This window comes from Mchenga conophoros, linkage group LG20 (genome assembly GCF_057382185.1).
Source record: "Mchenga conophoros isolate Kocher_MC1m ecotype Shallow Benthic linkage group LG20, M_conophoros_male_GT1.1, whole genome shotgun sequence".
In the NCBI taxonomy this organism is placed as follows: domain Eukaryota; kingdom Metazoa; phylum Chordata; class Actinopteri; order Cichliformes; family Cichlidae; genus Mchenga; species Mchenga conophoros.
In genome coordinates, this window is record NC_140545.1 from 3,236,381 (window position 1) to 3,263,820 (window position 27,440).

Here is a 27,440-nt window from a genome sequence, read left to right on the forward strand (position 1 = left end):
CTAAAACAGCATCCCAGTCAAACAAAGCTCTTTGAATCTGAACAGCAAACAGAAGTAATGGGACTTCTGGGACTGTGATAATGAAGTAAATTAATATGCTTAGTCCATGTGTAACAGCACAGATTACAGACACTTTCTCCTTCACGTGTCGCTCTAATGAGCCCATTACACCAATTTCATGCTAAGCAAGGAATCCTGCATGAACCCTGAGCTTAAGAGCTTGAGGGGCAACACTTGCTTCGTAAACATTTTTAAATAACTGGGCCAAAAACAAATTGAGCCGCATACGGAAAGGGGAACAGTTCGGTATTAGAGATAGAAACATTATTGGATGAATTTATGAGAATTACTAAAAAAAATGTTCGTCATATATTCAGAAATTCCAAAATAGAAATCCAACATGAAGGCGCAGAAATCCAAGGGGACCGGGCTGTGCGAAAAGTGCAGGTCTTGCATAATTTATTACGAAAGCTGTAATCTATCCAGCCGTGTGTCCGTGCGCGTGGCTTTGTGTACAGTCATTGATCATGCCGTGAATCCAGAAACTAGAGATTTTACAGCGCAGATGCCGTGGGAGCATCGCATCCAAATGAAGCGTTATTACAGCTGAGTTTTCTCGGGCTGTGGAAATGTTTCGACGAGGCGCGGTGCTCTGCCTTTACTTGATGCCTTGTGGCTTTTTCACCCAAGTTGGGCTGTGGTGACCGAGACTGCTGTTATCTGCGGATGTCCCTGACCAATTCGAGCGTCTTTCTGCTGAACGAGGTAGGCTTTCAGTTTTTCCCTCTTCTTTTCTTTACCTTTATGTTGTCGAGGTAACTGAGGAAAATTTGGACTGTTTTTTGTGCTGGAAGGAGTTTGAAACCAACCTGCGTGCAGTGCATTTACAGTACCATGCAGACCTGTAAGGGGGGCGAAGGTAGTAGTAGCAGGTCCTTTCTGGGATGCTGATAATTAAATTAGACACGCTGACCACGCTGGGAATCTTCCGTTTGGAGTGGAAAAGCTTTGACGTGCATGGCACTGTCTGCCAGCTGGAATTAGGGACAGATGAGCTTTGAAATGTTCGTGATAGTCATTTCACCCAAAACAACAAAACTGGTCAGCTGGCGCAACAGATGAACTGCGTGTGTGTTTATAGTCCCACTTTATGGAAAATGAGGTAATAACTGTTTTAATACTGCAGGAAAAACAAAAGCAATTTAGATCATAACCGGTGTCATGCATTTGTGAATGAGTGTGGTAATTAACGATCAGTTAAACTGTGTGGCTGTGTCTTTGCCTCCTTTAGATTCTTCATGCTTGTTTATAATGTGAGAGGACTCCAGTCATTCATCAGAGGATGTGATGTAATGCAGTGCCTAAATCAGAGTGACAACGCTAAGGCCGAATATGATGGCTATCAGTATTTTATTTACTAAGTAACGTGTTTCATGTTGAGGGAGAGAAACACAGGCGAAGTTACTTCTACAGATAATATTGCAAAGCCTGAATTAGTCACAATGTTAATAGATACGAGTGAAATGATTCTCTGTTGATAATCTAATCTGCTTTAGGTGCTTTATAGAAAACACAAAAATCAGATTTCTGCTAAATTATCAATGTAATAATGTTGCATCTGCAGCAATCTGCACTTATTTAGGTTGTTTCATTTTGTGATGTTTTATGCCTAATTTAATCAAAGTTACCATGGTGCTCTGAAAGCTCTTCTTCTCCTGGAGGTTGCATTTCACAAAGACAGATCAATATATACCTGCAGCTATAGTGAGATGATTCACCAAACAATATTAGGAAATCTCACCCAAGGGGTCTGGACTTAAAGGTGACTGAAAAGTCAGGATACATAATTTTGACCATACTGTCAGCCAGCTGGCTGGGAAAGGTCCATCATCTGCTTCATTGTGTGTCTGGAAGCAAACTACTGGAGGTCCGCTCAGTCCCTCTGCAGTACGATGAAGTGCTAAAAGTCTCTCTGTCATCATGCTGAGGACTTTTTGGCACTAATCCCAAAAACTACATTTGCTATGCAAAATGTTCAGCACTCAATGCAAAATCAGATCTTAGATATTGATTCTGTTTTTTTCTATTTGAAAAAAAAAAAGCAGCTTACAGCGTTTTTCAATGAATAAAATGGGGGGGGGGGGAGTCATTTTTATACATATTTAACTATTACCTTTTCTCTTGTATAGAGAAAACTTTTATTTGGAATAAGGCCCTTTCAAATGTTCATTTGAGAGTGAAGTACTAGAGGTTACAAAAAACAAACTGTAGCTGCATGCACATCTGTGGTATCACAGTAAACTTCTGAAATCCCTCTTCTTTCTTTCTTTTTTTTAAACTTTTTTTCGTGATTATATCTGAACCACTTTGAACCAACTTCTCAGTGCACTGCTTGTTAACTTCTCAGTGAACAGCCTCACCGGAGATTATGTAAGGTACATGTGCGCAGCTCGCCACTGCAAGAAGTACACTGTCTGTGTGAAACACTGCGTGGTGACACTCTCGCTCACTTCAATAACATTCCAGTCTGTTTACCTCCTCCCTCCTCTTGGTGTGCTGGAACACATTCTGTACCTGCTTGTCTGAACCCATCAAGTACTGTATAAACCTCATGAAAGGATTTGGCAGCAAGGAGTCATCTTCCCTCCACTCAAAAATCAAAATGCAGCATCCCCAGTGCCTTAAAATAGCTCCTCATCCATAATGCACCAGCAGCAGCTCTGCCCACAGAGGCGCTTCATATGGGACAGACTGACAGACATCTGCACTCAATGCTTGGGTGCAGCTCCTAAAGCTCCTCTCTTTCTCTCCTCCTTTTCTCCCTTTGTTTAACTTCCAAACATTCATTCATTCATTCATTCATTCATTCATTCATTCATTCATTCATTCATTCATATTTTTATTCACAGAATGAAAATGGATGCCTCCTCTGTGTCCCTCTTCTGTTTTTTTTCCTCCTCCAGTTTCACTATTTTCTGCAACCTAGCCTATGAATTATGAATCTCAGTCTTGTTGGAGATTGTCTAGCCAACCATGGTCCTCCTTCATGTGTGAGACTACTTGGCTTTGACATATCTGCTGCTTTTTTACATAGATGCAAGGTGCAAGGTGTGGTGAGCACAAATGAATGAACCTGGTTTGTGCAGACCTCCCACATCCCATAAAACACACACACTCACCAGCCGAGCAGCTGTCAGAGTACAGCCATCCATGACGTCTGCAAAACACACTCTGCGAACCACAGGCTACACCGGGGACGCCTCCACGTGTCGAACATCGCCCCCCATATCCCTCTCATCACCATCAGACTTTCTCCCTTCTTTAAACTTTTAGCTTTTGAGATGTTGAAATCCAGAGCGGCTGAAAAATGTGACAGGACTGTAGAAATGCTTGATTTTTTTCCCCCTTGGAGGTTTTGTCTCTGTGCTCTATACAGTTAGCCCTGCAAGAAGGTTCTGCTTGTTGGGCTAATATGTGATTTTAAAGATGTCTGCTTGGGGTGTATCCCACTTGTGCCCTGTGATAGGTGGGATAGCTGGATAAGCAGATAAGAAAACGTACAGAAGGATGTAGTTACAACACATGGTACATATTTATGTCATCAGTTTTCATCACAACTCTACTGATACAAATTTGGCAGTGATCACCAGATATCTTGGAAGAACTTCACAACAACACTTAATTTTGGAATTACTTGCTCATCGACTATGTACAAGCGTAAATTGGTTTGCCCAAATAATTCTGGCAATGGTATTTTTGTTAAAAACTTGTGAAAATTACAAGAAAATCAGATATGGTATAATTAAATATGACTCCAGCTTTTCCCTTCGAGTGCTTCTGAAGTGTCTAGGGATCCCAGTCATGTTTACCTTGGTTGTTGCTTTAAGGCTCAGTGCCACCCGATGCTGCATCACATTGTCACCTTAAGCATCATGGTGGAGTTCTGAAAGAACCCAGCATGCGCTTTTGGTACAAAGTCCCATCGGACAGGCAAGGTAGAGATGAAGGGTAGACTAAGGAGGAGGAGAGAGGATGCTATGTGGAGCATAGAGAGCGTCACTGACGTAGAGAAGGGTTGTGTACTGAGTGGTGGAGAATAGGAGAGGAGGGGGGCTGTAAAGAAAGAGAGAGGGATAGTCTGCTTACAAGCACGCTACAGTACACTTCAGTGTTACACAAGAGAGAGAGCACACCATGACTGCCTAGCACAGAGAGAGCAAGCAAGAGAGACGGGGAGTGTTGCTCTCCTACCTCTATCTGAGTAAGTATGGCGCTATCTCTTCTACATCAAAATTCCTTGCCTCAAATTGCTCAGACCTCACAGCAGGTCTGATTTTCAGATGATAAAAGATTTTGGCTGACTTTGAAGAGAATGGAAAAATCTTTCCTCATTAAATTTTGATTGAAAGTTTGAAGAGTGGAGTTGTTTGCAGTTGTTAAAGTGGGGGAAGACTGAATTTTGATCTCCATTTTACCGCTGTGAACAAATCTGATGGATATCCAGATTCCTCACCCTCAGCACTCACATTTCACTGGAAATGTTGCACTAAAGCAGAAAATGGCATTTAGTGCAGTTGTGTGAAAGAGGAGCAATGGTGGGAAGCTGTGGGCATGCTCGCAAGCGTTTCTTTCTCTGCTGGTGGGGGGAAGGAGTGCATTTGGGACCGCTAGGCTTCCTGTGTGGGGTCAATTAAATACTGCATGAGACAGAGCACTAAAAGCCTGTCCCGCGAGGAGCCAAGTGCTTTGTGTGTGTGTGTGTGTGCTGGTGCATCAGTGTGCAAAGCCTTGATTAAATTTGATGAACCAGCAATGTTGAGAGGACCACAAAGGTTCCAGTTCCAGCTTCTTTGAGGTCCTCTCCAGAATCTGTGCACCGGTGTTCTCATTGTTATCTTGATAAAAGAAAAGACAATAGCCTACAATGTGCTTTCATGTATCCATAGGACTGGTTTAATCTAGAAAATCCATCTGTATCTATCTAATTTGCTTTTGTTAACTGACATCTTTCCTCGCCTACACCGTGTAGTCACTGAATAGTTTTGAGACTTAAACGTGAGCGAAAACACTTTTTTTCAATGTAAAGCTGGATTGCGTGAGTATGTAGGCCACCATTACATATTGATAAGTCTGAAATCCCCCCCAGTTAGCTCGGTGCACTAAACAAGACACACCAATTAGGCCCAACTCAAATCTAAAGCCTAAATCAGGTCATCTTTTAACAAACACATCTGACTTAATGAAGGATGCAGTTCTGTTTAATTCTGCACTGCACCGTCGGTACACAGCTTTATGTGGGTTAGCTCCAGCCTCTCTGCGCTTTGAAGCAGTTTGGTGAAGTCAGGTTGAGGGATCCCCGGGGGGATGAAAGTCTAACGATGCACAGTGTAGCCGGCAAGGCCAAGTTGTCAGCATGGATGAAAGATATTCCTGGCTACGCTCGTTGCGTCTTCTTCTACTGTATGCCAGCGTCACTGACAACCCATCCATAACTAGTCACATATTTACATCGTCAGTGTTGTATTCGCAGCACTTATCTGTGCAGCTGACAAATGCAAGGTGTATTCACTCCTTAGGTCTCCTTAAAGAGTGGAGTTGGTGTTGAGAGAACAGCTGTTTATCAGTGTGTCCTCATAGGCTGCAGGGTTTTCCAGAGGCTCATTAAAGACTGGGATAAAGTATTCTGGGGTAACATTAGAGCAGGAGGAGGGTGGAGCTGCAAAGGACAGTATGGAGTATCAATCTGTGTGCCTCTCATATTGATCCACTCTGCCCTACTCTGGTTGCATTTCTCTCTGGCTCTGAATGATCCACCTTTCCCTGTACTGCTGCCTCAGCTAACACTTCTCACAGAAAGTAAGGTGCCTTTTCATGAGTTACAAGGCCAGAAAGATGAGCGGTTGACTGCAGAGTTCCAGCATGTTAATCTCCATATTTGTCGTTAAGATCTGGAGCTGTTTTTTTAAAGCCCAGATGGCACAGGGCTTCTCACATTGTTTACAGAACAAGAGTATGGTTGGAAAAAAGAGAGACAGATAATCATAGAAAGTAACGGCGTGCGAGAGTATCAAATAAAGATCTGCTTGTGCTCAAAAACTGAGCTGGTTTAAAATCTAATATTTAACTATGGGTTTTGTTTTTTTGCCTTTTTTGGATTCAGTACTTGGATACTTGGAGGCCACTGATAAAACTACTTTCAGTGCTTCTTTATTCACAATGGGATCACCACAGCAGGTAGCTCCGCATATTTGATTACGCAGACTTTTACACTGAGTGCCCTTCCTGATAAAAGGGATCCAAAGGATTTGTGTCTCCTTCCAGGACTTAACAGAGGATCTTTTACTTGTCAGGCGAAATGTGTGGAGCGTCACACTACGCCCTCAAAGAATTTCGCTACCAAAACCATATTATTATATTTTTTGACACCTGCTTCAAGATAAACAAACCATATATACAAATATAAAATTACTTAAAAATGTACACTTTGAATTTCTGTCTTTCTCTAAATGAATTTCATTTTTTGTCTTCATTGGCTTGTGTAAAATCTGAACAAAATTGCTATTATAAGGTACAACTGCACCACAATATTAAAAATAGATACAATATAGATAAACCCACCTTTACTGCAGAGACAGCGCACATGTACATGCACAGTTATACAGATCCCTGCTCTTGTTTCCCATATTGGCTCATTCATATTCAGATTGTCTGTCTGGCTTCAGTGAATGTAGCTGAGCCATTCTCAAATCTGCTTTACTCTTTCTTTAAGGAATTCATCAAAACTCACTGAACTTTAACTTAAACAGCCCTCGGCTATCTCCCCACCGCTGCCAGGCCCAGTCACTGTTGGGAGGAGTGTGAGGAGAGGAGAGCTATATTTAGAGCACCTGAACAGCAAATTAATAACAAAAAAAGAGACATATTCTCTTAATCTTGTCTTCCTGTTCTAGTCTGACTGTGTTCTTCTCTGCCTGTTTCCTTCAAAAATCTCTGTATTTTTTCATTTCTCCCACAATTTCATGTCATCTTTTTCTCTTAATCTACCTCCACCCATTTCGCTTGAAAATATAGAGCTCTAAGAATCAACAGTAGCAAAGCAGACTAATGATTTGACATTAAAAATGTATTGAAAACTCGCATGTTTAAGTTCTCTTTCTGTTGCGATGTAGTTCATATTAGCCTTTGCTTGTTTCTAGCCCTCTTTTTCATTCCTTCTAACTCTCTCTCCCTTTATGATTGTATGGTGCCATTACTCAGAGGCTGTTTTACCCACAGCCCTAATGATGGAAATATAGCTACCATATCTTCTCTGCTGAGGGATCGGAGAGTTATTGCAATAACTTTAATAATGTGTGTGTCTCTATGTGTGTGCGTGTGTGTGTGTTAATATGGTATGTGCTTCCCTGCTTGTAAAAAGCCACACAGAAATATAGCCCCAGGGCATTTTTTTCCTAAAAGCCTTGGCAGAGTGCACTTTCTTCATTCTTAAGCAGCGAAAGTTCAGTGAGGGTGAGAGAGCATGCATGCTGCCAGCACAATGGACCCCAAATCAGGGTCTTCAGTGCCTGGGGCAACGTATAGAGCAGGCATCCAGGCCTGGCTCGCCAGGAACGAGACTTTCTTCTGCAACGGAGACGTCTCTTTCTGGCTTATTAAGACATCTGATGGACTCTAGATGGCTGCTTGCTGACTCACCGATGCAATTCTGTTTTGTAGACTCATGCATCACCTTCCTGTCAGGAGGATGGTGCAGGGCAGGGCAAGCAGGCAAGCCCTACCCTACTCGCCCCATCTCGCCTTCTCTTCCTGTTTCTGCATCCACATGTTCGCCTCTCTTTCATCAACGGCTTTACATCCTCTGCATTTCTGAGTGTTATTCATTTTGCTTTTCCTGTGCAATAAGGAAAGATACCAATTGGCAGAGGAATGACAATCAGAGACTATTTTTAAGCTTTCCTTTGCTCAGCCATTGTTATTTTTACTTATCGAGGCTTACAAGCTTATCCTTTGTTCTGCTTTATTTTTAGAAGTTCTCCCTGTGCCCAGTAAAAAATTATACACTGCACAGTGAGAGTAAACACCAGTCCAGCAATGTAGTTGTTGATTTTATATAGATATATGTGTATCTTTTTCAGGATCTCTTAATACCTGAACTTACATAAGAGGGAGGTATGGAAAAACCTGAAAGGGTTGTGAATATGATGCTGGAGAGGGCTGCATGAGATTTGTGGCAGAGAAGGGCAACCCAAGGGAGAGCAAAGCTGAGCAGAGAAAAGATCTTTTTTTTTTCTTTAAATTTATTACATGAAGTCTGACTTGCAGCTAAAGCAAGAAACTATACAATACCAGCATGCGGGCGTGTACACAACAGTGCTGCAGTCAGGGCATCAATTTTGTATAGGAAATGACTGTTGAGGCAGCGCAGCAGTGGTTGTGAAGCACTTAGGCATCGCGCACCTCCCTCTCTCCCCACTGTTACCACGGGCTGAGGGGAGGAGGGTTACGCTTTTTCATTGCAATGGGGGGAAGAAAGCGCTGGCAGGAGCATCATGTCTGCCTCCGACTCGAGCGCTACAGGACTCATCTGCAACAAGGTACGCTGTTAACCCTCCCCCTTATTTAACCACTCTGCATGCGATTCCAGCCTCTTCATCTACGAGTCCTCCATCGCTCTGCTCAGAGGCGTCTTCATTCTGCTTTTTTCCCTCTTCTTCTTCTCCCCAACCCTCTCACTCTTTTCTCAGCAGAAGTCTGTTCACTTCATTCACTTTTCCAGCATAGCCCCTACTTGTCCTCTCGTCCCTCCCTCCCTCTTTTCTTCTTCACACACACTGAACTGAAAACACACAGGCTATCTCAACTCCATTACTTTGCAGCGGTGCTTTTAACTAGTAGTTCAGTGGGTGGCCTGTCTGATGAATAATATGACTCATGACCCATTTATTTATGGCTTGTCTGTTTATAAGGTCATCCATACCAATAAATAGTATACCCCAGACCCATTTGTGGGTCTGTTTTCCCTGTTGTCTACAATAATGTTTCATGACATTATTGTAAAAATGCAGCAGCAGCTTCAACACTTCACTGTGGAATTCAAAAATAAAAGACTGAGGTATAATTTCTGGAATAAAAGACATAACAGTACTTTGATATGTACTGAACAATTAATGGAATAATGTGTATTTATACATCTGCATAAATATGTATCTTATTTTGCACAGATTGCCATAATATTGTTCATCTACTTCAGGCATGATGGCTAAGTATAAAAAGAGCAAACCATGGCTCTAACAGCTGGTTCATGAGCAAGGAAACTTGTTTTGTCATGTGCATGCTTCCCTCTGCTGGCAGGAATCTACAACTGCTGCTGTGTCATTATCACACGTTCCAGTCCGTAACATCTGGGGGATTTCTCTCGACACCCTCTTTGGCCATAACTGTCAGCTGCACTGTGAGCAGGTCTGTCTTTTTAAGGGTCCGGTCAGTCAAACAGAGTGAGGTGTGAGTTTGCACGGTACAGTAAAGCTGTTTCAACACTGAGACTGACCAGTGTGTCTGTGATTGTGTTAGATTCCACTCTTGGTCCTATTTTTGTGCAATCAGAACAAGGATTTATTTTTTTTTTTTTTTTTTACAGTGAGACAGAGTTTGTCAGAGACTGGAATAAGTAGTGAAATATATTCATGATTTTTTTTTTCTGATCTTGTTTGGTTTGTTAGAAATATGGATTGAAGGATGCATAAATATGAGGGATTACAACCATGGCTGTGTCATACATTAGATCACTTAACAGTTTATTTAAAAATTAGGATCAAGATTCATTATCTGCATTTAACCTATCTAGAGTATTAGGAGCAGAAGGACTGAAATCCAGGTGTAAGTCTGTACACTGGACATTAAACTAGCATCCAGCTTTGAAGCAACAAAGCCATTATGCTGTCACATTGACACTAAAGCTTAAAATGTAAAGGTTTTTTTTTTTTTTTACTCATGCCCTTTAATATGCTTACCCATACTGATGAGTTGGAATTGGTACATGCATATCAGCATCTGTTCCCATAATGGCTGGCAAAAGCTTATTTCCAAAGTTCCAGCTTTCTTATTTCTTCACTGACAGAATTGCAATAGAGGCAAAAGTCTGTGAAATTCTTCTGTGACTGGCTTTTATTGGCACTGCATCATGGGATGTATCACACTTGCCTTTGAGGCTGTGTAGACGATTCTCTACATACTAATTGGGTACGTATGAATAGTTGGAAGGCACTGAGGAAGAAAGAGAATGAGAAGTAGTTAGAAAGACAGAAGCAAAAACACCCCAGAGGCTCCCCATACTATTAAAAGATAGGTTTAATGTGAGATTCTCAACTTCTGCCATGTATATTTTTACAAGGTTTGTGTGACACAAAAGAAAATGCCTGGACAGCAGACAGCTGATATTATGTCTATGGAAAGATCTGGACAGTGACAAAGAGAAAATGACTGTTGTGGAGCCCTTCTTCAGCAAATCAAAGCAGTTAAATTAGACAACAACAGTACAGCTAGTGTGTGTGTGTGTGTGCACTGTGTGCTAATGAGACTCTGTCTGAACTTTAGAATAAATATCCTCCTGTTCTATCTGTAGAACTTTATGGACTTTAATTAGGTTTTGTTTCTTGCGCTGGCAGACGCTTCAGATTCTGTTCTGCTTCTGGCAGGCTTTGATATTCAAATGATATCCACAAAACTCTGTGCTGGATTCAGCTAAAATATTTTTCTGTTTGTTTTTTTCTGGGCTGGGTGAGGGGGGACAGAGGTGGAAAGAGGGATGAGGCAGGTGGGAGACAAAAGGTAAATGAAGGATGACGTTGTTCTGGAGCTATATTTAGGTGTCTTATGTGGATACTCCTGTTTGGTATGTGAGGAGTCTTCCAGCCTTACATCCAGCTGGGACTGCAGCCACCAGGGAAGAGCAGGCTTGGAGTGAAAGGATGAGTGTGGAGTTTATGGAGTGAGCATTCTGAGTTTTATTTACATCTGTATCTGTCTGTGCCGGATTTACTAATTCATTTTTAATGATTAAACTGTGGCATTTCAAGAATTGATGTTCTTGAGAAATGATTGACTGACATTTAAGCACTTTTTAAAATACATAAAAATTCCCCTATCTCCCCTGCGATCTATCCTTCAAGCTTGGGTCCTCTACTAGAGGCTTGGAAGCTTGAGGGTCCTGTACAGTTGCCGTTTGCAGTTTGCTAGGACTGCGCTCTTCTGAACAGAGATCTCAGATGTTGTTCTTGGGATCTGCTGGAGCCACTTGCCTAGTTTGGGGGGGGGTCACTGCACAAATTGCTCCGATTACCAGTAGGACCACTGTTACCTTCACCCTCCACATCTTCTCAAGCTCTTCTCTGAGCCCTTGGTACTTCTCTAGATTCTCGTGTTTCTTCTTCCTGATGTTGATGTCATTTGGTATTGCTACGTCTATCACTATGGCTGTCTTCCACTGCTTGTTGGTTAGCCACCACCATTTTGTCCGTCTGTGTCTGGAAGTCCCACAGGATCTTAGCTCGGCCATTCTCCACAACTGTTACGTCCCTCTGATGGTGATATAAGATATAAGAGTTGCAAGGCTGCTTCTGCGGTTCCACAATGGTGCACCATTGAATAAAAAATAAAATAAAAAGGTTCTTTGAAAAACCATTAAAGGTGCCCCAAAGAACCATTTCTTGATGGTTCTGTGGGGCACCTTTAAAGGTTCTTCAATGAACCACTGAAAGAAATGGTTCTTCAAAGAACCATTGTTTGAAAGGTTCTTTGTGGCACCAAAAAAGGTTCTTCTATGGCATCAGTCTAAAGAACCACTTTTGGTTCCAGTTGGCACCTTTATTTTTCTGAGTGTGCACGAGCTGATTAGCAGTGGACTGGTCAGCTTTTTTCTGATCTGGAAGAATGCCCACAGCTGATTCACAAACCAGTGACCCAGAGACAGAGTGAGCAGCAGCAGGCTGAGGCTGGTGAGATCCAGCGCTGGCTGCTGGTTGACTTCAGCAACTGCATTCAGAGGCACAGTTAGCAGCAGCATGGCTCGAGAGAAACCAGGACAGTGCAGGAATGTCATCAGAACCACGCCTCTACCCAGAATCAAAACTTCATTGTGCTTTCTGGCACGCTGACCCTGTTTGCAGTTGTCCACACATCTGTGGAGTGTGTGTGGTAGAAACACCCAAAGCAAGCTGTGACTGACAGCAGGTGGTGATTCAGAATGACTTCTATTGACAGTCCTCAAAACGTTGTATAAATATTACACCCCACCTATTGTCAGGCGGGAGATGGAGCCTGATGTTTTGCAGAGCCTTCACCACATATGTGTTTTAATAAAATAATTTGTGTTGACCCACAAAAAAAAAAAAAAAAAAAAAAAAAAAAAAAACACTTATGTTACGACCCGGCTCAAAAGCCGCAACATAAAAAAAAAAGGAGATGAATAACAGAGTGTGGGTGAGAAGAAGTTTCATCCTAAAATGGAAAACCAGGTTGGCTAAAATGGCTGGTGCCACCAAGGCAAAGACTAGTGCACTGCCGGAAAGCTTGCCTCAGGTATGCTTTTATCCACACCTGACTAGGTGTGGCCAATTAGCACCAGCTGAAAACACTGAGACGATTAAAAGCTGCAGAGGGACGTAACACCTCCTCCCTTAAAAGGGTTCCTCTAGGACCCTTAAATTTATTAAAAGCCCCTCTGAAGCCTTCAGTTCCTTGACCCACAAACCTGGAATAAAAGTTAAAGCTAACAGAAGCACAGTGTTCACGTTATAGTTGGCATCTCTAAGCATGGATGGGCATGAGGATTTGAAGTTGCCACACTGAACAGACAAAAAGTAACATGTGACCAACACAAAGGAGCACAACAGTCACAAACCCAAAATGATTACCTGATCTGCTACAACACAAAACCAAAAGTAGCAACAAATAATCACAACCAAGTGATCTGTTGTCTCCACCACACAAACAGTCACATACAAGTGGCCCTATACCACAACAAGTTACTTTAATCCAAAAAGTTCAGTAAATCAAGCGTACTAGTGACCAACCACAAAATGGAGAGCTATGGCCACACAATGATCACATCAAGGGTGGCTCAGCACCCCACAGTGTTATTGCCATCACCTGGCCAACAACACTCACAAGTGATCCAACAAAATAGCCATATTCCCCACAACACTAGAGGTCACAGCACAAAACACTCACCACACAAGGATCTCATTAGCATCCATCCACACTGACATATGCACACACAGGGTGTGCACACAATGCCAACTTAAAAACAGCCTACCTGCCTCAGCTACAGACCATAATCATGAATGGTCTCAAACCTCCTACCAAGTTTGGTGCCACTGATTTACTATGTGCAACTCCCAGCCTAAAACACTAAAAACAACAAAACCCTTACTTTTCCTACCCTAGTCTTCAGTGGTGTACCAGGCTCGAGGCAACTTTAAACGCGAACTCGAGAGCAGGCAGCAGACCAGAGATATAGTCTCCTACCAAACTCTGAAGCGTACCCCCACCCAGGATAGCCACCAAACACAATAAACTAAAACAATAAAGCAAAACAACAAACAAGTGCTTCGATGGAAGGGCAGCACAGCCACCCAGCTGAAACACACTAACTAAAGGGAGTTTGCACAATTACAGTGACCACCATCACTCACCCACTTAAAAGCAAAACAAACTGACATTCAGTCTCCACTAAAATGTCCAAATATCCCGGACGAGCCCCCACTTATGTTACGACCCGGCTCAAAAGCCACAACATAAAAAAAAGGAGATGAATAACAGAGTGTGGGTGAGAAGAGGTTTCATCCTAAAATGGAAAACCAGGTTGGCTAAAATGGCTGGTGCCACCAAGGCAAAGACTAGTGCACTGCCGGAAAGCTTGCCTCAGGTATGCTTTTATCCACACCTGACTAGGTGTGGCCAATTAGCACCAGCTGAAAACACTGAGACGATTAAAAGCTGCAGAGGGACGTAACAACAACCCTAGTGGGCGTCTCCCATTTTGACCTAGGGACTTCCAGGCCATATTCGGCGCATATGTTTCTGTACACTATGTCGGCCACTTGGTTATGGTGTTCCATGTATGCCCTGCCTGCTAGCATCTTACATCCTGCTGTTATGTGCTGGATTGTCTCAGGAGGCATCTTTACACAGCCTGGTGTGATAGACCCCAGCCTCTGGATCTTGTGCTCAGAGCTTGTTCCTGTGCTGCCATCAGTGTTGGTCAAGTTACTTGAAAAAAGTAATCAGTAACTAATTACTGATTACTTCCCCCAAAAAGTAATCCCATTACTTTACTGATTACTTATTTTCAAAAGTAATTAATTACTTAGTTACTTAGTTACTTTTTAAAAACACGATTTACAACCTGAATAGGTGATAAAGCGATAGATCTTTCAGCCCAATTCTACTTTTTCTGCATAATCCATCATACAAAATGTAATCAAATGGAAATGTCTCTTTTTTTTAACTTGTTTTATTAGTTTTAATCTTTTAACTTTATGCATCAAGCAAAAATGTAATTATATGCAACATTCTCTGACTTGAATAAATTAGTTTAACATTTAAACCTATTTTCTGCACATTCCAGCACATAAAATAAAATATTTTTTGTGTTTACACTCACTCTTTCAAATAGATGCAAGTAAAACACAGCAGAAAATAAATAAAGTCAAAGACTCAGCGGTCCTGTTGCTCTATTTTCACCTGTAAAGCAGGAGTGGCGTAGGCGGAGGTTTACCCTGGTGCAGGTGTGCCGCAGCGGTCAGTTGAAGAATCCGCGAGTTTCTCTGTGAGTTTCCCATTACGTCGTTGCGCACTCGGTGCTTGCTTGGAAGTTTAGGGTTTTTTTTTCGCTGTAAAAAGTTTTCTTCCCACGCACAACGGACACTAATGTTTTTGTCACTTTTTATGGAATCAAACTCAAAATAAGGTCAGTACTTCCACGCTTTAAACGCTGCACGCTCATACTCTCTCCCACAATCGATATAGGATCCATTGTTGATCTGCACACAGCTGTTGTCACCAACGGCGCACTCGCTTACTAGGGGTGGGGGAAAAAATCGATACTGTGTAGTATCGTGATATTTTGTTTGCTAATAATGTATCGATACAGGGACAGCAGAAATCGATATTTTGTTACAAAAAAGGTTTGTGTGCTCTGACTTCAGAGCATGTTGATCCTTTTTCTGAGCAAGAATCCTGACATTCCTTCACTGTCCAAATGTGTTTAACTTTTTTTTGGCAGCAATAAACATGACAGTTTACTTATTTTAATTTAAGACATGTTTTATTTTAATTAAGTTTAAAACTTTTTTATTTAATGTAAAATTATATTTTGTTTTAATTTACTTTCAAATTCTTCTGTTGCTGAATGGGCTGCATAGTTTTCATAAATAATAATAATAATAATAATAATAAATAAATAAATAAAATTGCAATACTATCGTATCGTGCGTTAAGTATTGTGATAATATTGTATCGTGGGATGTATGGTGATTCCCACCTCTATCGCTTACGTCACTGTCATGAGACATTCTTGCAAAAAAATCACGGTTTTAGTAACGCAGTAACGCAGCGTTCCTACGGGAAAGTAACGGTAATCTAATTACCAATTTTGCAATAGTAATCCCTTACTTTACTCGTTACTTGAAAAAAGTAATCAGATTACAGTAACGCGTTGTTACTGCCCATCTCTGCCATGATTAGTGCTTCTGTGCTATCTTTCAGTCCAGCTTTGTCCAGCCACTGGTAGGACTTCTGGATGTCAGTCACTTCCTTTATCTGCTGGTGGTACATACCGTGCAGGGGCCTGTCCTTCCATGATGGTTCCTCCTCTTGCTCCTCTTTGGTGCATTTCTGCTCTCTGAGATATTCACTGAGCACATCTTCCTGATGTATTTGTGGATGTTTGCTGCCTTATCCTGAACTGTGGTACTGACACTCACCAGTCCCCGGCCTCCTTCGTTCCGCTTAGCATACAGTCTCAGGGTGCTGGACTTGGGGTAAAACCCTCCATGCATGTTTAGGAGCTTTCTCGTCTTGATGTCACTGGCTTCTATTTCCTCCTTATTATAACAGCAGCAGGGTACCTGATCACAGGCAGGGCGTAGGTGTTGATAACCCAGATTTTGTTCTACCGTTCAGCTGATTCTCAGGACTTGCCTGACCCTCTGCAGATATTTAGTGGTTGCAGCTTTCTTAGCAGCCTCTTCGTGTGGGATGCCTGTGGGATGCCCAGATACTTGTAGCTGTCCTCAGTGTCTGCAATATTTCCTTCTGGTAGCTTGATCCCCTCAGTTCTGACTACCTTCCCTCTCTTTGTTACCATCCGACTACACTTCTCCAGCCTGAACGACATTCCGATGTCATTGCTGTATATCGTGGTGGTGTGGATCAGTGAATCGATGTCTCGTTCACTCTTGTCATACAGCTTGATGTCATCCATGTACAGGAGGTGGCTGACGATTTCTCCGTTCCATAGTCGTATCCGCAGCCAGTTTTGTTGATGATCTCACTGAGGGGGTTCAGGCCTATGCAGAACAGCTGTGGGGACATAGCATCTCCTTAATAGGTCCCACACTTGATGGTGACTTGTGCTATGGGCTTGAAATTGGCATCTAGTGTTGTTGGCACATCCCCATTGAGTTCCTGATGAAGGCTCTACAGGTCCTGTTGATCTTGTACAATTCTAGGCATTCCAGGATCCATGTGCGGGGCTTCGAGTCACAGGCTTTCTTGTAATCAATCCGGGCACTGCACAGGTTGGTCAGTCTGGTCTTGCAGTCTTGGGCGACTGCTTTATCTACCAAGAGCTTGCGTTTCGTTCCTCTGTTATTCCTGCCAATTCATTTCTGTGTCCCTGCTCATGTATTGACCCACGTGCCTGTTCATCTTAGCCACTATGATGCCTGACAGGAGCTTTCAAGTGGTACTAAGGCAGCTTATTGGCTGGTAGTTGGATGGGACCGCTCCCTTCTGGGGGTCCTTGGAGATCAGGACTGTCTGGCTTTCAGTTAACAATTCTGGGTGTGTTTCATCCATTAGCAGTCTGTTCATTTGTGCTGCCACTTTAGATCCAATAGCTACTGAGCATTGACATTGTGGGTTGCGTCCTTCTCCCATATGCTCTTCCAGTATTGCTCCATCTCCAGGTTTGCTGGTGTGGTTCTCATATTGTTCCCCTGCCTCTGAGCGTATACCTTGGATGGTTCTGTGGAGTACAGCTGGTTTATTCTCCTGGTTTCTATTTCTGTGTTGAAAAAGCTGTGTTGTATTCAAGACTTTATACAGTACTGTCAGTATGATTTTAAATTGTAAAGCAGTACCAGTGGTAATAGTCCTATGTTGTTGTTGTTGTTTTTGTTTCATTATAAATCATATCCAGACATTGGATATAAGTCTGGATATTGCAGCATGTGTTATCAAAATGCTTGGTTGAAAATTGGACTTTTGCCAATGTATGGTGTGCCAGTCTGAGTGAATAAATAGACAGCAAGGTCGTGTTGCTTGTTAGTGTTGCAGAACTCGTGTTCATATTCCCCTGGGTGACATGCTTTGGAAAGCTGCAGAAGAAGAAACCCAGGTGCAGAAACAGGTGAATAGTAAGGAAAGAAAAGGGAAGTACGGAGGTCAATGCGTAGATGATGATCTATCTGTAGCTGAATCCGCAACATATGAGCTAAGTCTGTGTTTTCTATGCCGTGAGGAATTCTGAACAGCTGCTTCCAGGTACCTTATTGGGCTGATTTATGTCTTCTCCACCTGCTTTAAGACTTTCCTTCCTTTCCTCGTTCACTCAGGGTTCAGCCGATTCCTACACTAGTCGACCCTCTGATTCCGACCTGTCCCTGGAGGAGGACCAGGAGGCGTCTCGGCGTGAAGCCGAGCGCCAGGCTCAGCTGCAGCTGGAGAGAGCCAAGGTGAGAGCCTCAAGGTCAAAGGTCAATTATTGGCTTTAAAATCACCTCTACCTCCACAGGTACAGCAATAAAGTCCTGAGTCATGCTGAAAGCTTGCGTTCCAGTCGACCACTTTAGTCTTTATGTGTGTAAGGGTCTACAGAACTAAAACTAATCTTCAGATTCAAATTTTGCTGAATATTAAAGAAAAGGTCATTCGATATATTGCCATAGATCTTATTTGTTTTGGGGGGGGGGTTTTGTCGTCCACAGGCTAAATCAGTAGCATTTGCAGTGAGAACCAATGTGAGTTACTGTGGGGCCCTTGATGAAGATTGTCCAGTCCAAGGTGCTGCAATTAACTTTGAAACCAAAGACTTTCTGCACATAAAAGAGGTGAGAGCCATTACAATTCTGCATTTGTACATGGTTTACAAATAAAGTAACAATAAATATTTACTCTGATTAATGTTAACGCATCTTGCATCATGAGAGGTGTCTTTCACTGTTACACAGAAATACAACAATGACTGGTGGATTGGTCGGCTGGTGAAGGAAGGGGCAGACATCACTTTCATCCCCAGTCCAGTCAAACTTGAGGCCATGAGGATAAAGCAAGAGCAGAAAGCAGCAGCTAGGTCAGAGATTACGCAGCTCTGAGAGACCTCTCTGTTTTTCTGACGCTGTTGTCCTAATTTTAGCAGCTTCCTCTGCAGCACACTCTTTGTAAAGTTATTTTATTACTTCTGCTCATATGTTGCTGTGGTTTGGAGGTCCTTCTTTCTAAATTGCCTCCTTAGGGGATCCACGCATAATGAAGCTTTGCATTATGTTGCTCCACAGGAAAGGAGGGAACGCGTCATCCGGAGGCTGGAGGTCCACCCCTCCATCTGCAGGTGAGAGAGACTGAAGGAGTCCTGCTGTCATGTCTGTCTGTCAGGCCTTCAAGCTGCTACCGAGTCAGATTTGCGTACAGGGACTATTTCTGGGCAAAAATGTTACCTTCAGGGAAAACACGTGTTTACAAAAATCTTTTTACTATAGAGTTTTACTTTAAATCAAACTGAAGTTCAAAAGTTATTTGATCACTGCTGAATTTGGATCAGAGCTTCCTGAATAACACACAGTTAACAAAACTGTGCACTTGTGAAGAAAAACTCGAGTGAATGCAAAAAAAAAAAGCCCAGATTGTTATTGTTCTTTTTTTTTTAAATTGTTTTATTATTTTCAGTTTATTTCCAGAGTGGGGTTACTCATTTCTGTTTAGTCTTTATAGTTTAAAAATGTTTTACTCTTGTTAGCCCAGTTAGTAACTTGCAATTTTGCTAAGTGGAATCATAAGCCCCTCCACTCCACTTTCACAAACACTGGACACGCCCCTGCTCATCACTAATTGCAAGAACCCACTTAGCTTTTCGCCTCTTTGCTCAATGTTCATTCTGTTTGTTTTCAAAGCCAAACAGAAGCAGAAACAGGTATGTTGGGGTATTCATCTGTGTATCACTCTGCTCCGATTATTTAATTTAAATGTTTTTATTAAATTTTTATAACTTTAAAATCTATCTCTGTGATCGTGTATTACTGTAACTTCCACATATCTTAATTTTCATGACTTCCACACTGTCTGCTTGTTGCCTGTGCAGACTGAACATGTTCCCCCATATGATGTGGTCCCTTCAATGCGGCCGGTGGTCCTGGTGGGTCCTTCGTTGAAAGGCTACGAGGTGAGTCAGCCATCAGTACTGTTCTTCAGTTATTTGGGCCTGGTTCTGTTTAATCTTGTGTTTTGATGCATGTAAATTAATTTGATTTAAATATTAAATGTATTTTTAGAGATAGTTTTTTATGTATTTTTATTATGGACAACACATTTGATCACAGCTGCATTTTGGTCCAGTCAGAAAATATTGCAATAGCTATCTGACAAATTGATGCAAAGCAAAAACGACAAATTTCAGCAATAGTTTGGCCATCCTTTAACTTTGTCTCTAGTGTGAACATTTATGAAATTTGAGATTCATGCTGCTCATGATGAGTCATTGGCAGGTCAAAATCTCACTTTTTTGCTGCAAACATTATGATGTCCCACAGTAGCCTCTGCTGTAAAATGTGTATAATTAGTAAACTCGCATTGTTATTATGAGCACATTAGTATGCTGACACAAGCAGTTAGCTGAAAGTACCAGTGTGCCTAAGTGCAGCCCACAGAGCTGCAATGTACCATATCGCTTTTCCAGAAAAAGACAAATAAGCTATTCTGAGGCATTACTTAATGTTGCAGTAATCTAACTGGGAATGAAGCCTTTCATTCACTTTGCTTTTATTAACAAAGAATAAAAATTAGGAAATTAAGCAGGAAATTAAGCAATAATATTTACTGTAACTATATGTTAAACGTATTTAGATGTTTGAGTTATTTCCAGCTAGTTTCTGCTCTTTTTCTCTTCTGGATTCCCTTTCTAGCATGAGTTTAATCAGGTGTGGATTTTCTGATCCAGTAAAACTGGGGTGTTTGGCTTCCATTATCCCATGAACGCTTTTACTAAGCCGCAGTCCCACCCTGATGAAATTAAAGGGCACACAGTAGGCATCTTAGATCCATCTGAGAGCTACAGAACTGCATGTATGCCCCTTTGCATTAGCCACACCATGTGTTATACTCCCATACTGAACAGACACGCACACACACACACGCACACACACACATGCACACATCACAGATGAGACATATGAAAACCCACTGCAGTCAAAACGAAATAATGTCAGAATGCATCAATTTCGATGACTCGGTGGATGAATATGTGAGGCATGTGCTTCAACATTTTCTCCCTGCCTTGCTCTTTCCTCTGTGGCGGTGCAGGCTATGAGCCAAGCTGTTTGTTTTGTGTGTGTGTGTGTGTGTGTGTGTGTGTGTGTGTGTGTGTGTGTGTGTGTGTGTGTGTGTGTGTGTGTGTGTGTTGAAATATTTATGCGTTGCTCTGGTAATGTGCTTTGGGGATGCTCCAGTGGTGAATGCCAGGCTGCCTCTTTCTCTCATTCCCTCACATTCTCTTTCTCTGTGCTCCGTCTCTTGTGTACAAATTATTTTCGGCGACTCATCAGGGTTCTTCAGCACTGTCTCTCCTCCTTTCCACTCCTTTGCCTTCTTTCCCCATCTCTCTGTTTCAGTGTGGAAGCTTCATCCTCTACTCCAAAGGCCATTCATTTTTCAGGACTGTTTGAAAATAGACTGCTTCACTTCATCCTGGCAGTGCACAAACATCATTGTGCCACTCAGACATCCAAGTGATTTAACACTGAACAAAGAAGGACTGTAATGCTGCTCATTTTTATCTGTGCTGACTCTTCTGTCTCTTTACAAAGCTATAACTGATTGGTCTTAAAGCTAAAAAATCCCATCACTGTCCTTCCAGCTGTTTACAGCTTCATTATAGTGTGTGACAGCTGTATTAATCCTCATTTAGTGCAGACACTTAAAGTCAGGTGTCACTAAAATCAGTGAAACATGCAAGAAATACTAAAGAGCAAGACGTGTGCATGAGTGAATGCATATTTCACAGCCCTTTCTCTCTCACAACGTCCCTCACTTATCTTCCTTGTTTCTGTTTCCTAGGTAACAGACATGATGCAGAAAGCTTTGTTTGACTTCCTAAAGCACCGATTTGATGGCAGGTGGGTAACGGCTGTCTGTGTCACTCTCTGCAGATGCAGAGCAGCGTACAGTAACGCTATGTCTGAACTGCCGAGCTGCTTGTGTGTTTCTGCATTGCACGTTTCGTGCTCGAAAGCACACACGATGACGATGATTTATTTTTAGTTGCAAGCGAGAAGGAGCACGAGCTCGTCTCCTCCTTTGAAATGGAACAGTTGTGGATGTGGTGTGATAAGATGCTTCTTGTTTAGGATCACTATTACCCGGGTGACCGCTGATCTGTCATTGGCAAAGCGCTCAGTGCTGAACAAGAAAGCCATAATGGAGAGATCCAACACACGCTCAAGTCTGGGTGAGATTTAGAAAAAAAATTTTAAAAACTTGTCTTTGATCTTTTTTTGCTCAATAAAGATGGACAGATGGATGCTAAAAATAGATGCCCCTTCTGTCTTCAATGACAGGAAAACTTAAATAAGTGATGCAGCTCTGTTAAAAGTGGCTTATGCAACTCTCTGCCATTCACAGCTGAGGTCCAGAGTGAAATAGAGAGGATCTTCGAGCTGGCCAAGTCTCTTCAGCTGGTCGTCCTGGACGCAGACACCATCAATCACCCAGCACAACTCCTCAAAACCTCTCTGGCTCCCATCATTGTCTACGTCAAAGTCTCATCACCTAAAGTAGAGTACAATCCTCAAAGCTGCCTTTCTGGTCATGTTCTGGATTCTGAGCAAACTAGTGGTTAATTAAACCTCTGTGGCACTATTTTAATTATTTAAATATTTGCTGGTTCCCATCATCTGAGGGATCGTACACAAAATGCCTTGTTTTAGATGGTAAATGATGTACGTGGTTACATGGTTCTCTCCAGGTACTCCAGCATCCTCCAGCAGTCCAAAGCAGTCCATGCAATTAAGAGTTAGGTTAACTGGTTATTGTAAATGACTCCTATGTGTGAATGGTTCTCTCTCTGTGTTGGCCCTGTGACAGGCTGGTGAACTGTACCCTGTCTCTCGCCCAATAGTAGCTAAGATAGGTTCCAGCCTCCCTGTAAACCTGAATAGGATGAGAGGAAGAAGATGGATGGATAAATGATTGGATGGATAAATGATAACAGAATTAGAAAGTTCAACTCGGAAGGTTTTAAAATAGTACACTCCCCGTACAGATTAACATTTGTTTGAAGGAGCTCAAAAGAGGCAAATCAATGAGGAGAAATCATTTGGAAGAATTGAAGAGGAATTGAGACTTTGATGACTCATAATGGCAGAACAGAATCCCAGCAGTGATAGGATTTAGAGCACTGAGTGACTCTGAGTGGGAGATGGGGAGGAAGTGGGTTGCACAAATGAGAGTCTGAAAGGGAGAATGAAAGAGAGCGTAGATTTAAACCACACAGAGTGGAGGCTGATTGGCTCAAATAAGGCAGGTGAGAAGATGATTGGACTCGAGTAAAGATGTCAATATTGAGACGGACAGCACGGAAAAGAGGTAGACATGGAGACAGGAAAGCAGGCAGATGAGTGATTACAGATCTTTCTTACTGAACGTACGCATGAGCGTTATTTAAACAATTTCTGTCTGTAAGGGGTGTGTCTAATGCGGTTAAAACGGATAAATTAATTGTATGATATTAAATTAAAACCATGCTCGTTCATTTTTTGTGTGTGTGTCTGAATCATCTGGCAGGTTCTTCAGAGGTTGATTAAATCTCGAGGGAAATCACAAAGCAAACACCTCAATGTCCAGATGATGGCGGGGGACAAGCTCGCTCAGTGTCCACCTGTATGTCACGTTATGTAATTAAATGATATTTTAAAAGTTTAAAAAGTTTTCATTGAAGGACTTTGTATAAGTTTTCTCTTATCATTTTCTGAATCAACAGGAGATGTTTGATGTCATCCTGGATGAGAATCAGCTGGAAGATGCATGTGACCACCTTGCAGAGTACCTGGAAATTTATTGGCGTGCTACGCACCTCCCCTGTTCTGCCCCAGTGAATCCCTTACTGGACCAAAGTGTGATAACTCCACCTTCTGCTAACTCCAGCCAACAGGTAAGAGGAAAAAGAAACTCCTCAGGTGGTGCTTGATTTACTACTTTCGGATGCATTATTAATCACATATCCTTTGCTTCCTGTGTCCACTCTAGTTTTCTGAGACTCAAGAGTTGATAGAATGAGCACTACTTCAGATGTAGGTGAGATGAAACTTACTTTTCTGGATCTGCTATCGTTACCGTCTCTTGAAATTTGCCCCTTCGACCTCTGCAGGAGCAGCTTGTGCTGTCAGCTGGGGTCAGACAGTCGTAGCGCACAGGGACCAGGGCACCACCAGGGGGCAGCAGCAGTCCTCGTCTCTCCAAACCTGGCCACCACCTTCTCCAGCCACACCTGGGCCAAAGAAAAGAGGAAAAGCAGAGTATGGTGAGAGAGAAGGAGCAGGAGGCTGGTGAGCTGGAAGGAGAGAAGACACAAAAAACAGGAAAACAAGAAGAAGGAGGAGAATGATTTGATTAATGCTGCAACAGAAGAAGGAGCCTCCACCTTACTGCTGCCCCCTCGGCAAAAGCTCCCTGCTCCCACTACCACGCGACAACTCAGGGCCAATTTCTACAGCTCCACGTGCACTGGTATTTCAGAAAAACAGTGTAGCAGTGAAGTTACAACTCACTATCTGCCCCCTTTCTCATATTTTTCTCTCACCGTGACCTTAAACCTGTACCTCACTCCCCGCTTTTACATTTGAAGTCACGTCTCCCACCTGACAAAGGTGCGCCAGCCTACGTTTGCTCACACAGGCAGATTCACCTCTCACTGTAGCTACATCACACACCTGTAAAGTTCAGAGGAAGTTAGCCTACAGTCCTGTAGCATAGCAAAGCTACCAGTGTAAAACCTATACACCCTCCCAACACAGGGTTCCAGGGGGTCTGTGTCTGATACACGCCACTTAAAGAGGGTGACAGAAAATCAGCTTTGTATGTCTTCCATCTCTGCAGCTCTCGATGAGTTGTCATTCCAAATGTTTAACCAAATGTTTTCTCTACAGCACAAATGCAATGTCAGAGGCATCATGTTGTCACTTATGTTAGAGGACTCTTACTTTCCCTTACTTGCAGCTCCTGTTTTATGTTATTCTTTCTATTGACCTTTTTACTGTAACTGTCGTTACTACTGTTTATAATTCGTAAGCTCACTCTCAGTGTCACTGATTGCATATCTGTACACAACAGTGATGCTGAACACATGTATAACAAGCACAGACATGCACAGACGGTCTATATGCATCTTTGTCACAGCTATGAATGTATAAACGCTGGTCCACTGGCTTAGGAAGGATTACTTATAATAACTGTGGTTTGCAGATGATTGGAGGCAAAACCCGAAAAGGTCTGTTATCACATCTAAATATCCTAAATGCTTACACTTTACAAAGTTTGACTGTATTTACATGATTTTCCTACCCCAAAGAAAAAATAGTTTGTAAAATTGTTTTATCCTCCCAGAAATAATTGATCACAGATAACCCATGTTTAACATGAGCTATTCCACAACTGCTCCTGACTTAGGACTAACTTCAAAATGTTCATTAAGATGGTTTGAAAGTAAAACTTTGGAACCAATGAGCCAATAATAATAATAATAATAATAATAACAATAATGATAATAATAATAATAATAATGGAAATATTAGAAATGAGAAAGATTAATGATTTCCAACAACATCTGTAGACAATTAACAGTTAAATATTACCTCAGTGTGTCTTCTGAACGTGGTGCTTGGTGATTGTAGCTCTAAATTACAATAAGCGCATCACCGTAAGCTACGCAGCCAGGAACATGGTCATTTATTTATTTACGTCCAATATTTTGCTGTTACTCTCTGTCAATATAGCGTCAGCATTAAGTTGCTCTGTGAATAAGAAGCTGTGGACACTCACTACACTACACCACTGAGAAGACTTCATCTCCTCTACAGGAACAAGATCTCTGAGCACATGAACTGATTGTAAAGGTTTACGTCCTAACAAGCCTGGGAAAGTATTTTATTATCACTGGACATGAGGGTGACCTCTGGTGATGTATTTACATTAGTACCAGGTCTTATAACCATTATTACTTATTCTCTGCCCACATAGCAGGATATACATTATATATATGCATAGACTTTAATCAAAAACATGTCAGATTTCATGTGCGTACAACCACCAGTGTTCTCTTTTCTGCATCCATTTCATGTCTTGCATTGCTCACAAAAATGAATGCGTCTCAGTAAGCACTTCAATAATCGCATTAATGCAACTGCTTGTGTCATTTAAAGCAACAGAATTCTGCTAACATATCATACATATAAATAATCGAATATATGTGCATGATATATTGTATTCCTGTTTCATCAGAAGGGCTTTTTCAGATCAGCGTCACATGAGCCGTTCACTCTTCAGACTAAATCTGCGCGACCTATGTAACCACTTACATATGCATTATAAAGGCTTAAATGTAAATACTGTATATTAAATATGCAGATACTATTATTATTATTAGCAGATTGCACAATAACAGCAAAAGCTGACAGGTTTTAACCAGTACACAATTCTATAATCAGCGCCTCAGAAAGCATGTGTTTATATGTAATATGCTCTTTCTTTCCTTTTTTAAAGAATGGTGCACAGCTTATATAGGACCACTATTAAGGTTGCTTCCACTAACACCCTGATTCATTTCTGAAGGGCCGGGTTTGAGATACATAACTTCTACTTGATGAAACACAGAGAGCACAGTACCTTCTTTCGATAAAACCTACTCAGCTTCTCCTGTTGCTTAATTTTTATTGCAAGAAATTTATACAAAAGTCAATTATACTTCTTTGGTTTTCCAAAGCACAATTTTTTACAATTATCATTTCCTATTGCGTTTCACTTGCCTAAATTCTGTATGCAATACAAAGTTTAGCATCAACGAGACACTAGCTGAGACTATCAAAATATCTCCTCAGTTAAGATGGAGTATAATTGCACTACTATTATTTATACTAAACGTTATGCTGTACCCACCTCCAATACAGAGGAAAAAAACTGTTTGGCCTAATGATGATGTCAACGTTTCTCATCGTTTCTGACAAGTCTGCAAGATAAATGATATCCAACAGTGTCTGATGATGATGTGTAATGGGTGCATCTTTTGTCAATAGCACATGAGAAGGAGGAGGTGAATAAAAAAAAACATTTCATTAACGTTTGTGTGTGCCATGTGACTTTTCATCAGCTATTCACAAAACCACCAACAGAGGGCAGAAGTAGCATTCTAGCTATCTATGCAACAAACAAGATGCAGTTTCCCATTTTGACATCAATCAAACAAAATTGAGACAAACTGAAATTAAAGTTGTGAGTCTGTCCTCCAGCCACCCCATAGCACTGCCCAACTACACTACTGGACTAATTGCAGATGAATGTGAGGAAGAAAAATCTTGTGGAAATCTTCTACTATATAAGAAAGTTTCTTCCCTTAGTTGTACCTTGGCTGAGACACCCATGTTTAGCATAGTAAGAAGGGGTGGGAGGGGTCATAACAAATTTAACAACATATTCCGGATCTCTATAATCAACCCACACATACTTTTGCATCATTCACTGAAAAACAATCTACTAACATAATTTATATAAGTACTAATAAGCCACTTGTTTCGTTCATTATGACCTGTGTTTCCTATGTAAGCAATATATTATTGTATTATTCAATTAAGCGTCACTAGGGAGGCTGGAGCCTTTCCCAGCTAGCTGGGCGAGAGGCAGCCTACACCCTGGACAGTTCACCAGGGTTAACACAGCAGGCTAACACGGGATTAGAGTTA

The 27,440-nt window shown here is 41.8% G+C and overlaps 1 protein-coding gene across 3 annotated transcripts; it reads left to right on the forward strand.

Annotated features, from left to right (window-relative positions):
- The first annotated feature begins 559 nt into the window (after positions 1-559).
- On the forward strand, positions 560-27,030 carry LOC146550088 (voltage-dependent L-type calcium channel subunit beta-4-like). 3 transcript variants are annotated; one of them, XM_085258961.1, is made up of 14 exons: positions 560-765; positions 17,838-17,957; positions 18,210-18,332; positions 18,453-18,574; positions 18,780-18,832; positions 19,392-19,411; positions 19,580-19,660; positions 21,550-21,608; positions 21,840-21,940; positions 22,114-22,265; positions 23,275-23,370; positions 23,471-23,641; positions 23,737-23,784; positions 23,858-27,030. In XM_085258961.1, exons 1-13 carry the CDS (start codon positions 727-729, stop codon positions 23,764-23,766), a joined length of 1,167 nt encoding a protein of 388 aa, XP_085115087.1. In that variant the 5' UTR covers positions 560-726; the 3' UTR covers positions 23,767-23,784; positions 23,858-27,030. The 3 variants fall into 3 exon arrangements, with proteins under 3 accessions (XP_085115087.1, XP_085115085.1, XP_085115086.1); XM_085258959.1 differs by lacking the exon at positions 560-765 and adding an exon at positions 8,199-8,594; XM_085258960.1 differs by lacking the exon at positions 560-765 and adding an exon at positions 8,199-8,594 and having other exon boundaries at positions 23,737-23,780.
- Positions 27,031-27,440: the final 410 nt, after the last annotated feature.